Source organism: Anabrus simplex, chromosome 2 (assembly GCF_040414725.1).
Source record: "Anabrus simplex isolate iqAnaSimp1 chromosome 2, ASM4041472v1, whole genome shotgun sequence".
Classification (NCBI taxonomy): domain Eukaryota; kingdom Metazoa; phylum Arthropoda; class Insecta; order Orthoptera; family Tettigoniidae; genus Anabrus; species Anabrus simplex.
The window spans coordinates 651,570,444-651,584,875 of record NC_090266.1 but is presented as its reverse complement, the minus strand read 5'-3'; the positions used below and the strand labels follow the sequence as shown (position 1 = coordinate 651,584,875).

General features: G+C 40.9%; 1 protein-coding gene across 1 annotated transcript in view; it reads right to left on the bottom strand.

The window, feature by feature from the left end:
* The window catches only part of Zir (Zizimin-related), a 541,699-nt gene that overhangs the window by 438,972 nt on the left and 88,295 nt on the right, over positions 1 to 14,432 (bottom strand). Inside the window, exon 7 of the mRNA XM_067141133.2 lies at positions 1,779 to 2,058. Coding sequence (XP_066997234.1) covers positions 1,779 to 2,058 — 280 coding nt within the window. The remainder of the gene's footprint in view (positions 1 to 1,778; positions 2,059 to 14,432) is intronic.

Below are 14,432 nucleotides of genomic sequence, written 5' to 3'. Positions count from 1 at the left end.
TTCTTGCTAGAACAGACTTTTACTGGATATTAGTTTCTTGTGGAATTTCTGCACTGAAACTATTGTGGTCAGAATTACACAATGATTATGCTTTCCATTATTTGCTAACAAGTAGAATCACACAGGACTGCAATGAAAACATTTATCACTATCATTAAAGTAAAAGGAGGTAGCAATCTAACCTCAGATGCAACAAAATTTTCTAGTGCCATAAGAGGTGTAATCGTAAATCAATTGCTTTATGTTTCTGATGACAGATAGTGAATCTGATGTTGCAAACTTTCTATTGACTTATGATGTGATGAAGTGCAATTTGTAGCCAATATCACTAAACAGTGCGAGTTTAATCAAGTAAATGATTATGACTATGATTTCTTTTTACAAGTTGTATTGCGTCGCACCGACGCAGATATGTCTTATGGCGATGATGGAACAGGAAAGGGTTAGGAGTGGGAAAGAAGCGGCCATGGCCTTAATTGACCATTAGTCTATGGCATTGGCTGGGCATGTAGCAAGTTTCCCCATGCTGAGTGTAGGGATATATTGTCATCTTATAATAATGATTATAGCATGGGAAATTTGCACATGTTTCCAACTATGGGCGGGAAGTTGTTGGCCAAAACATCAGGAACATACGAAAATAGATTTTGTTGGTTCTTTTGGAAAGCACACATGGAATTAGAAGCAAATTAACTGACAGTTTTTCAATCAATGAAAGAATGTTGTGAAGGTATATGTAACAGCTGTATAAAATTAGAGACAGACAAGTATTTCAAGGTCCTTATTAAGGCACATGTGAATAGAACGAGTGATTCAATAGAAAAAAATCTTGACATTAGAATTATGAAACTGAAAAACATATTGCATGAGTGATTTGCTTTTGAAGATATTATGGAACTGTAGTCATAATACGACGACAGAATATTTTCATTTAATAACACATTTGTTTTATTCTTATCATTGGTTCTTTCAGATCAACATCCTCCTCCTAACTTCACTGTATTATGTTACAGTACGACGCAAATGTGTAGAGTTTAAATAGCTCATTGTGTTAGTGTTCTCCTCAAGCCCCTAGATGGCAGTAGTATGCACTGTCGCCACTATCTGCGTGGTATGTGAGGAGAGTTTCCACTATCATCATATTAAGCTATTTGACTACACGGAAGCCTTGGTTGCTTTAAATTTTAGTTCAAATCCAGCACATAAATTTGTGCCAAAATCTACTTTCCCAACACTAAAAGACAGATCCCTACCCAGAACTATCAACAAAAGAAACAGGATGGGTAGCAACCACATATGAAGTAAAAAATGCATTTAACAGAGTTCACAACACTCAAAGAAAACTGGCATTCAGGCTCTAAACTTGAAAGTGAAAATATAAAGGGAAAAGTGGATCTTCAAGTAAACATAGAACAAACAATAGAAATTAGAGACAATCATAGAATTTACAACAGAAATTAGAGACTAACTAAAGTTCCAGAGATCTCCAGGTATCCTGGTACAGAATAATTCTGTAAAGAATTTTATTCATTTAACATTTGTTCTAACGGCAGAAGGAACACAAGGACAACGTTTAACCCTGTATGCTGTTGAAGTCAGCACATAGTGAATTAATGAGAACACAACATTAGATATGGAAATAAGCTTGAGAGTGTTTTCTATTACAGAGTTTAGAAACTACCTAGAACAAAGAAATACTAATAAAGGCTAAAGATATAATACAGAAAAACTGAATATCAAAAATATGGACTCAACTAATGCCAATGATCAAGGCTTACCTTGTCATCCTTCATGTAAGGCTCAGCACAATCATTGATATCACCTTGAAGAACCTTCTCCAAACGTATGACTAGAAACAAATCTGACGAAGGATACGTAATGTCAAAAACACAGGACCGACTAAGGGTACTAATGTCACTGTATGGGATATGCGAGGTAAGCATTCTCTTCAGACTTTCTGGATTCATATCAAAATAGAAGTTTTCTGATAGCTTTTTCTTCTCTTTGGCATCATAAAGAGCCATTGATGCAAATATTGGCTCAACTTCTAAATCCAATCTGAAACAAGAGATCAGAAATATTAATTCAATTTTCAAACTTCTTCTCACACAATGTCCATTAGATTCATGGAAAATTTTGGAGACTCAAATAACTGTAGTAAAAAGTCCCACAAACATCAGAACAAGAAACAAGAATCACTTCACAAAAAAAAGACTGCACAGAGGGTAGAATAGTTTAAACGGAGTAAACAAAACATTGTTTGGTAGCAATTATAGCATAAAAATGGCAGCCTATATTTGAAGTTGACCAATTTGTATGCCCAGAGGTGTCATGGCAGATGGCAGTTAATTAATTCTAGTGAAACTGTTTCCATGAAAAATATTTGTTTAGATGCACTTCAAGCACATTTTACTTGAAAACAAGACTGTGCTCTTCATAAAGTGAACTCTCACTAGCACTCCATATTTTCCCCCAATTAAATTAATAACTTCACAATGGGAAAAGACAAAGGGACTGCAGCCAACGAGGGGGGCCAGGGTAGTGACGGGATGTACTAGTCATTTTACTGAATTGATTCATTTGATTCTGTTCACGTTGTTGTTTGATTCATAAGTTCATAGACTGGTTTGGTGCAGCTCTCCACACCACCCTATCCTGTGCTAACCTCTTCATTTCTATGTAACTACTACACCCTACGTCTGCTCTAATTCTGCTTGTCATATTCCTACCTTGGTCTACTCGTAACGTTCTTACCGCCTACACTTCCCTCAAAACACCAACAGAACATGTCTTGGTGTCTTAAGATCTGTCCTATCATTCTATCTCTTCGTCTGGTCAAATTTAGCCACATTGATCTCCTCTCTGCAATTCCATTCAGCATCCCTTCATTAATGATTCGATCTTTCCATCTCACATTCAACATTCTTCTGTAATATCACATTTCAAAAGCTTCTATTCTTTCTTTCTGAGCTAGTTATCATCCATGTTTCACTTCCATACAATGCCACACTCCAGACGAAACCTTCGAAAACAACTTTCTAATTCTGACCCAAGTGTGATAAACTGATATAACTTGAAAACAATATTCTTTAACCCATGGGTAAATAATGCAAGTATCGAGTTCGAATTATTACTGTACCGGGCGGTACACCTCCATGCCGCTTATTTAAAATTTGCGCCAGTTGAAACTCCTCTGCTGGAGGAAGTCTGAACTTTATCTACGGTATTAATTTTCTACTTTCTCAGAAGATGTCACTACCTGGAAATTTTGGAGTTTTTGAACTGTGTCATTTTCGACGTATTTTTGTTTTGCTTGTAATAAGAAGTGTGAACTTTCTCTTCTAGAGGACACTACTGAAGATCAACAATAGTGCACCCTAGTGCGGAGTGAAAGAACTGTTTTTTTGGAGAAAATTTAATTTCAAAAGTTTGTTCTTTGCTAAATTTCTTTCAGTCATTGTTTAAGTTGGCAATATTAACCCTTTCTTTCCCCTTCTTTTGAATTTAGCCAATCCCGAATTTCTTGAATTAATTTTCCACCAATTATGTGTTTCTTCTTCATATTGTGTAGGGGTTTTCTTGGTTAGCCAATAAAGTTTTTGTGGGAGGGTGTTCTCATTCCCCAAACGCCTCGAACCTTCCGCGAGAGTATATAAACTGCTGATTTTAGGGTCTCCGGGCCACTTCTGTTCCATCTTTTCGTGTGTAAAGTACATAGCAGGGGGCGGGAAGCGCCTCTTTCTTCGGCGGCAGTCAACAACCAGGTAATGGCCGATTAATTACTTCTTTTCTTGCTAGCTCAGCAGTTTAACTCTCGGGGCGGGTCCGAAGTTTTTCCATTATGTAACCTTCCTTAAAATGTAAAGAAACTTGTATCTATTCTATCTTTTAAACTACATATTGGGATAGAGAGTGCTTGACCCTCTCGAGCTCCCACTCATATTGTTTTGAGGTGAACTTATTTTCTCAACCTATTCTTCCTTAACATTATGTAAATTTGTTTCTTTTCTAAAGTCACCTCCGTAGTATGGGATTAGCCCTTGCATCAGTGGCCTAGAGCCAAATTAGGTTTTGAAACAAATACATTAGGAGTGCAGATCGCCTCCTCTCAAACTGTTATTTTAGAGGTCATGTAATTACCCTTTTTCATTTAATAGACCTCAGTAGGTTGGGTATGTTACCCCTGTGTCTATGTCCTGAGAGGACAACTTGAAGGTGGAGTTTGGTGTGGCCTTTGAGAGGCTTAAAGTTTGAGAGCGTGTGGCTCTTTCTTGAAAATTAAGTGTTGTATGCCTCGAGGAGGCTTTTCTGTAATAATCTGGAGCAAGTGCTCTTGAACATGAATGGGGTTTTCGGCCCCTCTGGTAAAACTTATTTTGGAGTAAAGTTGGGCTAATTGCTCTAGAAGTGTGAATTCGGGGCTCGAAGCCCAAATACTGTAAATACCGTAATTGCACCTTTTGTTGCCTTGCTACTCTGTACCTGCCGTAATTGTTATTTCTTAATTTTGAAAAGAAAATATAACCTTGTTAAATTTGAAATTAATTTTACTTTCGTAGCTTGAGACCTGTTCACCACCCCGCACCTTCTTTCACCTCTAACTACCACAAAAACACGGTAACAAGTGGTAGCAGAGCGTGGTTGAATGGGTCTCATTTTAGCCCCTTTTGACGGCTAAACATTGTTTTGATCCGAACTCTAACCATTTTCTCAGTTGCTGGAATTTTTTGAGTTTTTCAAAATTGTTCTGTCATCATGCCCGGCCCTCGCGATGTTCTCCATCTTAACTATTTGCGCAAGGAGGAGTTGATCTATGAATTGACTATTAGAAATGTGCAATCTGGAGGCACGGTTGCGGTAGACACAAACAAGCTTAGAGAGTCCCTTGATTTGCCCATTTCCATCCCCACCTTGGGAGAGAAAGAAATTGACGACTCTCTTTCCACGATCGTCGAGAATATTACTGGGCTAGCATCTGTAGTTAGTTTTTTTGATGAAAATGATCCTTCTCCTAATCAAATTAAGCGGGTGCAAGCCAGGCTGTTTCATTTTTCAAATAGAGTTAACGATCTGTTGTCTCTAAAGCTGAATGACGTTCAGAAGAAGGAAGCTAGTACGCTGCCTGAAAATATTTCTGAATTATCTAGCAAGGTCACTCAACTGTTAACTGGGGAGGTTCCTCCCAAAAGCGATCTACCCACTACAGTGAATGTAGGTAGCGAGGAAGAGCCTCCTAAGGGAGAAGTAAATAGGAAAACCATCGCTGCTCAAACAACCTCTGCCCCATTGGACGAGTCTGAACGCCGTAACTCATTAAATAATGTACGTTCTGAATTAACTTCCTTGCCACTGAAACCTTTACCTACTATGTCACCCGGGTTCAGCAGTTTGCCTCATCCATTGGCAATGTTGCTCAGAGGTATCTCTAAGTTTTCCGTTAATACCACCAGTGAAGTAATTTCCTTTTTAAGGTTTTTAGTTGAATTTCAGGATCATGCCCTTGTGTTTTCTCTTTCTCCATGTCAAATTTTGCAAATCATCTATCCTTATGCAATTGGTATTCTCTCTGACAAAATAGTAAGAGCCATAGCCAAACAGTCATCTATTGAAGATTTTCATGCACACTTGCTTGCAAATTTTATTCCCGCCCGCGCGAGGTCATCTCTGATTCAGAAGTACTATTATCGAGTACAGAGATTGGATGAAAATCTGGCTGATTTCATACAAGACATTAAGTTTTATACTAGGGTGTTTGCCCTTCATTTTCCTGAAGATCAGATTGTACACGCTATTGTAGAAGGAATTTCACCACCCTATAGGTCATATTTGTATTTCGCGGCGTGCCCGCAAACTTTCTCTGAACTTGAAGCGTTGGCCGTCTCAGCGGAAGGAGTGAGATACACCGATTCCTTGCGTGTCGCGAAAGAACCCCCGCCTTCTTTTAGTAATACTCGGCCTCCACCTCGCCGATCAGTCACACCTCGTAAATGTTATGCTTGCGGGTCGCCTGACCATCTTCGCAATAAGTGTCCACTGATCAAGTCTAGTAGGGCAAATAATGGAGCTGGTTCATCACAAGGCTGTTTTAAATGTGGGGCTTTCTCACATATCGCCAAGAATTGCCCAAACTCAAATAGCACCCCCTCCTGCTCAACTTCTGGTGCAAATTCCACCAATGCCAATAATAAAATGTGACTAGCGGCTTCGGCTGAGTCGACTAATTCTGCTTCCCAAGGCTCAGCCCCTGGCAAAAAGGTCGTGAATTCAGGGAACGTTCAATTTGCAAATCCATCTTTCGAATGCCCCAAAGAATGTCTTAGGATTGCGGCGGATACCCCCGCACCTGTTCCTTTTCTTAAGATTGAGTTAAATAACGAGCCTATAACCGCTCTATTAGATTCAGGCAGTGTTTGTTCTATTATTTCGGACCAATGGTATTCAAAATTGAAGTCTGTTTGTAAATTACCTGACTATGGCTCATCTACTGTTCAATATGTTTCGGCTAATTCATCTCCATTAGAAATTCTAGGTTCTGTACAGGTCAAAATTCGTATTTTTAAATTTACATGGAAAACCAAACTGTTTGTGGCTAAGCACTTGTCTTGCCCCATCATACTGGGAGCGGACTTCATTTCTCACACTGGTCTTGTGCTCGATCTTCAGAGTAAGTCGTGCACATTCAAATTTGCGTCCAATTGCAAAATTCCCTTGTTAAAGTGTAATTCTGTATCATGTTCATCTATTTCGCCTACCCAGGATGAGATGTTGTTAGACCTTAGACATCTACCTGAGGAGCAGGCTGATAGTATTCGTAAATTATGTCAGTCATTTCCAGAGGTGTTCTCTGATACTCTTGGTGTTACTGACCTTATTGAATACAAAATTGAGGTCACGGATTCGATTCCTGTCCGTTTTCCACCATATAGGCTATCTCCACCTAAAATGAAGGCATTGAAAGAAATCATCGATCAAATGTTGAAGGATGGTATTATTAGGCCCTCTAAGTCGGCGTATTCTTCGCCTATTTTTCTAGTCCCGAAACCCCAAGGAGGCTTCAGGCCTGTCATTGATTATAGGGCTCTCAATCGGAAGGTGGTGTTGCAATCCGTGCCCCTTCCTGACCTTCATTCTTGTTTTTCATGGTTTCGTAAGGCCAAGTTCTTTACTATCTTGGACTTGAATCAGGCCTATAATCAAATTCCCCTTGCCGAAGAGTCTAAACATCTTACAGCGTTTGCCACGGACTGGAACTTGTATGAATACAACCGCGTGCCGTTCGGGCTCCCCACGGGAGCAGCTGTACTCACTAGGCTACTAGATAGGGTCTTCTCCGACATCAAATTTGAGTACTTATATCACTACTTGGATGATGTCGTCGTATTTTCAGAGACTTTTGAAGAACATCTAGATCATCTGCGAGAAGTTCTCGATCGCCTTCGTAAGGCTGGGTTAACTGTCAAGTTGTCCAAGGTTGCCTTTGCTAAGCCCTCTATGTCATTCCTAGGGCATATTGTGTCACCTGATGGTGTAGCAGTCGATCATTCTAGAACACAGGCCACCGAGCTCGACAGCTGCAGTAGCTTAAGTGCGGCCAGTATCCAGTATTCGGGAGATAGTAGGTTCGAACCCCACTGTCGGCAGCCCTGAAAATGGTTTTCCGTGGTTTCCCATTTTCACACCAGGCAAATGCTGGGGCTGTACCTTAATTAAGGCCACGGCCGCTTCCTTCCAACTCCTAGCCCTTCCCTGTCCCATCGTCGCCATAAGACCTATCTGTGTCGGTGCGACGTAAAGCAACTAGCAAAAAAAAAAAAAAAAAAAGAACACAGGCCATCCGTGATTTTAAACCTCCCAAGGACATTAAAGGTATCGCCAGGTTCATTGGTATGGTGAATTTCTTCAGGAAGTTTATTCCTAACTTCGCTAATAGAGCGGCGCCCTTGAACCTTCTTCGTAGGAAAGGCATCAAATTCGAGTGGGGACCTTCTCAACAAGCCGCTTTTGAAGATCTTAAATTAGCTCTCTGTAATGCCCCTGTCCTTGCTATGCCTGATTTCTCAAAGAAATTCATTGTCCAAACCGACGCGTCGTCGTCAGCAGTAGCTGCAGTCCTTCTTCAAGAGACTGAACTAGGGAGGCGACCCATCGCCTATGCATCTAGGACCTTGTCGGCTCAAGAAGCCAAGTATTCTATCTATGAGCTCGAAGGTTTGGCAGTCTTATTTGCCGTAGAAAAGTTCCGTCTCTATCTTGAACATGTCAAATTCGACCTGGAGACAGATAATCAAGCCTTAAGCTGGGTCTTAGGTAGGCCGCGTCGTACTGGCCGTATAGCCCGTTGGGCCATCCGTATTTCTGCCTTCCAATTCGATGTCAGGCATATCAGAGGTACCAAAAATGTTGTTGCTGATGGACTCAGCCGTATGTTTTCCAACGACGTCGAGACCCACGAACCGGTCGACAGTTCATCACCTCCCGAGTCCATACTATCTGGTGTTAATGCCATCTTAACAGATGCTCCCATGCTCTTTAGGGATATCCAGAAATACCAACGTGAAGATCCGACACTGGCTCCGATAATGGAAACCCTTTCTTCTGGGGAACATGTTGTCCCTTATGTTCTGAGGAATGGTGTTTTATGTTGCCCATCGAGGCATGATAAGATGATGAAAGTTGTCGTTCCAGCTGTTCCTGTGCCTATGATCTTCAAGTACTATCATGAGACCCCATTAGGGGGGCATCTTGGAATCTTTAAAACTCGTGAAAAGATTCGTGAAAGGTTCATCTGGAAGGGTATGGACGGTGAAATCCGTGAACTAGTAAAAGCTTGTAAATCTTGTTTGCTCAGTAAACCCACCATGTCCACCAAGGTAGGCCTTTTGTCTTCGCATCAAGCGTCGCGCCCCATGGAACGCCTGTATATTGATTATGTAGGACCCTTCCCCCAGTCAAAGGGAAATGCCAACAAGTTCATCTTTGTATGCGTAGATGGCTTTACTAGATTTTCCTGGTTATTTCCGACTAAGCTGGCTACCGCTCAGTCCACCATTACTTGCCTAAATTCGATTTTTGCTTCTTTTGGTCCGTGCCAATATATTGTATCTGATAATGCTAAGGCTTTTACATCTAATTTATTTCGTAAATTCTGCTTTGACCTGTCCATCTCTCATGTGACAACTTCTGCTTATTACCCTCAACCATCTCTGGCTGAACGGGTTAATCGTAATCTCAGGTCCGCGCTTATTGCCTATCATCATGAAGATTATTCCAAGTGGGACACGTCCCTGCATTGGTTAGCTTTTGCTTTGAATTCGGCGGTTCATGAATCTCACAAGTTTACTCCAGCTTCTTTGATGTTCAAGTTCGTTCCCAACACGCCGCTCTCTAACCTCTGGTCTCTGAGTGACATTCTACCCGAGACAATAGATCCGGATAATATTAAAGATCTTTGGAAGAAGGCTAAAGCCAATCTTAAAGTCTCTCATGAAAAGGTTAGGGAAAGATATGATCGTGGACGGAGACCCACCCATTTGAAGGTAGGTGACCAGGTGATGGTCAAGAATTTTGTTCCCGCGGGCAAGCTTGCCCCCAGATTTCATGGGCCGTGTATCATTCTAGATTTCCTTACGCCGGTCACATTATTATTAAGCAATCCAGCCACCGAGAGGATATTTAGGGTTCACCTGTCACAGGTGAAACCGGTGTAATTTCTGGGTTAACTTGCTTCATATAATCGTGAAAGGAATATGAAGGTTATATTTTTTTTGAGTTTTCACTTTTAAGGCATTCTGCCCCTTCTATAATATTTTGTTTCATATGTAAGTTTTTGTAAACATTCCCCGCACGGTTAAACTGCCGTCCTATCCTTGCCACGGCCATTACCACGCTCCCGTCTCCTGCTCCACTACACACAGTGGCTCGCATCTGAAATGAATTTCTGCACGCCGCTGGCCCCTCAACCTCTCCACAGAGCCTGTGCCCTCAAAAAATGATGATGGTCCAACAATTCTGCCGCCTAGCTTTAATGTTTCAGTGCCCCCGCAGCCGCGCGGCGCCGGGCTGCGACTGGGTTAGAGGAAGGGCCCCCTCTTCCCCAGCGAGGACCACATGTGCACGGCGAGCCGGAGCCCTCCTCCCGGCCAAGGCTGATGTGCGGCGCACGACCTGCTACTGGCCCGCAGCCTGTATATGTTCACCGCGGGCGCGGCGTGCTTCAACACCTCTACTCCTCTCATAGTGCGGGCGAGCGGTATCTCAGGGTACTTGAGGGGTCCGAGCGGCCTCCTCTGGACACAAGCTGCAGCGGCCGGTCTGGCCATCCAATTTAATTAACTACATGGACAAGTACTATCAGCAATTACTATACCTGAGAATTCAACAACAATATCTGGTGGACTTAGAAAATTTTTCCTCAACTTTAAAATTAAAGTTTTCCTTCTCAATTCAACCTTCTACAAACATTAAGACAGTACTTCCGCTGTTACTAAAAGAAATTTTGAAACTGAATCAAACTAAATTTCAGCCATTTCGATAAATGCTTCTGCAATCAATCTTCATATCCACATCATAACTTGGACCTTGTTTTCAAACAGATTTCATGTGTCACCCCTGGAGGAACCTTTGGGGGGGGAGGTCTGTACCGGGCGGTACACCTCCATGCCGCTTATTTAAAATTTGCGCCAGTTGAAACTCCTCTGCTGGAGGAAGTCTGAACTTTATCTACGGTATTAATTTTCTACTTTCTCAGAAGATGTCACTACCTGGAAATTTTGGAGTTTTTGAACTGTGTCATTTTCGACGTATTTTTGTTTTGCTTGTAATAAGAAGTGTGAACTTTCTCTTCTAGAGGACACTACTGAAGATCAACAATAGTGCACCCTAGTGCGGAGTGAAAGAACTGTTTTTTTGGAGAAAATTTAATTTCAAAAGTTTGTTCTTTGCTAAATTTCTTTCAGTCATTGTTTAAGTTGGCAATATTAACCCTTTCTTTCCCCTTCTTTTGAATTTAGCCAATCCCGAATTTCTTGAATTAATTTTCCACCAATTATGTGTTTCTTCTTCATATTGTGTAGGGGTTTTCTTGGTTAGCCAATAAAGTTTTTGTGGGAGGGTGTTCTCATTCCCCAAACGCCTCGAACCTTCCGCGAGAGTATATAAACTGCTGATTTTAGGGTCTCCGGGCCACTTCTGTTCCATCTTTTCGTGTGTAAAGTACATAGCAGGGGGCGGGAAGCGCCTCTTTCTTCGGCGGCAGTCAACAACCAGGTAATGGCCGATTAATTACTTCTTTTCTTGCTAGCTCAGCAGTTTAACTCTCGGGGCGGGTCCGAAGTTTTTCCATTATGTAACCTTCCTTAAAATGTAAAGAAACTTGTATCTATTCTATCTTTTAAACTACATATTGGGATAGAGAGTGCTTGACCCTCTCGAGCTCCCACTCATATTGTTTTGAGGTGAACTTATTTTCTCAACCTATTCTTCCTTAACATTATGTAAATTTGTTTCTTTTCTAAAGTCACCTCCGTAGTATGGGATTAGCCCTTGCATCAGTGGCCTAGAGCCAAATTAGGTTTTGAAACAAATACATTAGGAGTGCAGATCGCCTCCTCTCAAACTGTTATTTTAGAGGTCATGTAATTACCCTTTTTCATTTAATAGACCTCAGTAGGTTGGGTATGTTACCCCTGTGTCTATGTCCTGAGAGGACAACTTGAAGGTGGAGTTTGGTGTGGCCTTTGAGAGGCTTAAAGTTTGAGAGCGTGTGGCTCTTTCTTGAAAATTAAGTGTTGTATGCCTCGAGGAGGCTTTTCTGTGTAATTTGGAGCAAGTGCTCTTGAACATGAATGGGGTTTTCGGCCCCTCTGGTAAAACTTATTTTGGAGTAAAATTGGGCTAATTGCCCTAGAAGTGTGAATTCGGGGCTCGAAGCCCAAATACTGTAAATACTGTAATTGCACCTTTTGTTGCCTTGCTACTCTGTACCTGCTGTAATTGTTATTTCTTAATTTTGAAAAGAAAATATAACCTTGTTAAATTTGAAATTAATTTTACTTTCGTAGCTTGAGACCTGTTCACCACCCCGCACCTTCTTTCACCTCTAACTACCACAAAAACACGGTAACAATTACTATTATTATTTTACGATTATGATGATGATTACACTAGCCTGCTAAAAAAACCTTTTTTTGTGTGGTAAAAACGAAAATAGGTGGGTTTTATGAATTTCTTAATGCAGAATTCGAGAAAAAATTTTGTTTTGGCGTATCACGTCTGGTTTAGTGGCAATTTTACAAAATATTGTTTTGTTCTTACGTAAAATTGTTGATACTTAGTACTGATTAAATTTGATGTATTAATGTAAATTTCAGCTTGCAAAATGTAATCATATTTTGCATACATTAAATACACATAAATGCTGCTTTGTAAGCAAGTAGAGGGTTTGTATTATATTTTTAATGTATATTGAAATTCGTGAAACTGAAGCATAAAGCGCCTATTTATTTTCAGCTGTACAGTTGCTTTTAAATTTATATAACCATATCTTGAATAAAAATTACATGGTTAAACATACATAGTTTTGTTACTTATTATATGTGCAGGTTAGATTCACACCTCCGTCTTTTCCCGTTTTCCGTGGAATTTCCGGGTTTTTGAAGTTCTTGAATGATCTCTAGAAGGGTCGTCTCGTGCAATTGACCAACAGTAATCAGCCATCATATTCACATCCCAACGTCCCTGAAAGCATCGTTCTGCATCTTTGAGATCCTGGTGAAACCTTTCACCTTGTTCTTCACTAACAGCTCCTAAATTTGGAGGGAAATAATCCAGATGCAAAGCTAAGAAATGAAGCTTAAGGCTCATATTACAACCGAGTTCCTTAAACTTTACCAACATTTTCCTTATAATTTCTTTGTATTGAAGGTCCTTAATGTCGCCAAGGAATTTAGTCACTACATCTTTGAATGTGTTCCATGCCTCTTTCTCAATTTTGGTCATCATGACTGAAATTTTTATCCTTCATCAGTTTACGAATCTGTGGTTCATAAAATAAGCCTTCTTTGACTTTTGCATCTGATAATGAGGGAAATTTAGTGGATAAATATTGGAAGCATAGGCTACTTTTATCTAATGCCTTGACATACTGTTTCATCAATCGAAGATGGCGGCAAGTGAGATGTTCGAGTAAAGTTGCTCTTGCTACACCCTGCTTAAATAGAAAATTGCAGAAAGTGCTGATCTGTGTGAACTAAGTTATATTTTAAAGTGCCTTCTTCCTTAAAAAGTAAACACAATGTCTCTGAAGGAAGCAGCTAAGAAGATATCAGCTTTTGAAGATTCCATGAAAGACTTCAAAGATCGCCTAGACTCAGCAGTCAGTGCCGCCAACCCACCGAACGTGCTCCAAGCGCTTGGCGGTGAGTTCCAGGCATTCAAGAAACAGGCCAACGAAGACATCTCTAAGCTTAAAGGGGAGTTGAAGGCTCTGGAAAATCGGCTTCAGAAACAAGACGACATTTTGGACGAGACCGAACAGTACAGTCGCCGGAACTGCCTTTTATTGCATGGTGTCCCGGGACAGTCGTCCGAGGACGTTTACATCAAAATACTGGAGACACTAAAAAATAAACTCTCAATAGAACTTTCAATTCTGGATGTGGATCGCTGCCACAGGCTGGGCCGCCGTAATCCAACGTCTGCTGAGGTGGTTTCACATGGAAATTGACCGATCATTATCAAGTTCCTTCGATACCATGATCGTGATCGAGTGTGGTGCGCGAAGCAAACGCTGAAGGGCAGTGGACTCATGCTAACTGAGTCTCTCACAAGTGTGAGAAAAAATATCCTTAATCAGGCAAGGGATTTATGGGGAATGCAGAAATGCTGGACTCAAGATGGACGCATTTGTGTTTTACGGGAAGATGGAAGTAAAATTCAAATATGCACGATGGCTCAATTAAAAAACATTGCAGGGAGTAGGCTGAACATGTGAACTTAATAAAAGAAATTATGTGTTTACTAATTAGTTTTTATTTGTGTGTGTTGTGTGTGTTGTGTGTGTGTGTGTAAACGTGCTTGTGAAAGTCAGTGGATCTACTCGCCAGGCTGCTTGGGTAAGCTCATTTTACTTCTTGCTTAATTTTATGTCCTACTGCTTAGTTACAAATGTTTGTTGACCAGTACAACGGTAATACCATTGACCTGCATTCCTCTCCATAGCCCTCACCCACCCCTTCTCTTTTGTCCCTACCACCTTCAAGAGCAGCTCAGTAGCCACCCGCGATCGTTACATTGTTGCCACCTAAATGGCCAGTCATTATTAGCTCATATGGAGGAGATACAGGCTATTTTTGAAGTGAACAATGTACATATTATTGGAATCAGTGAAAGCTGGATGCGTACTGACATGCCGTCATCGGCAGCTAACCTTGACA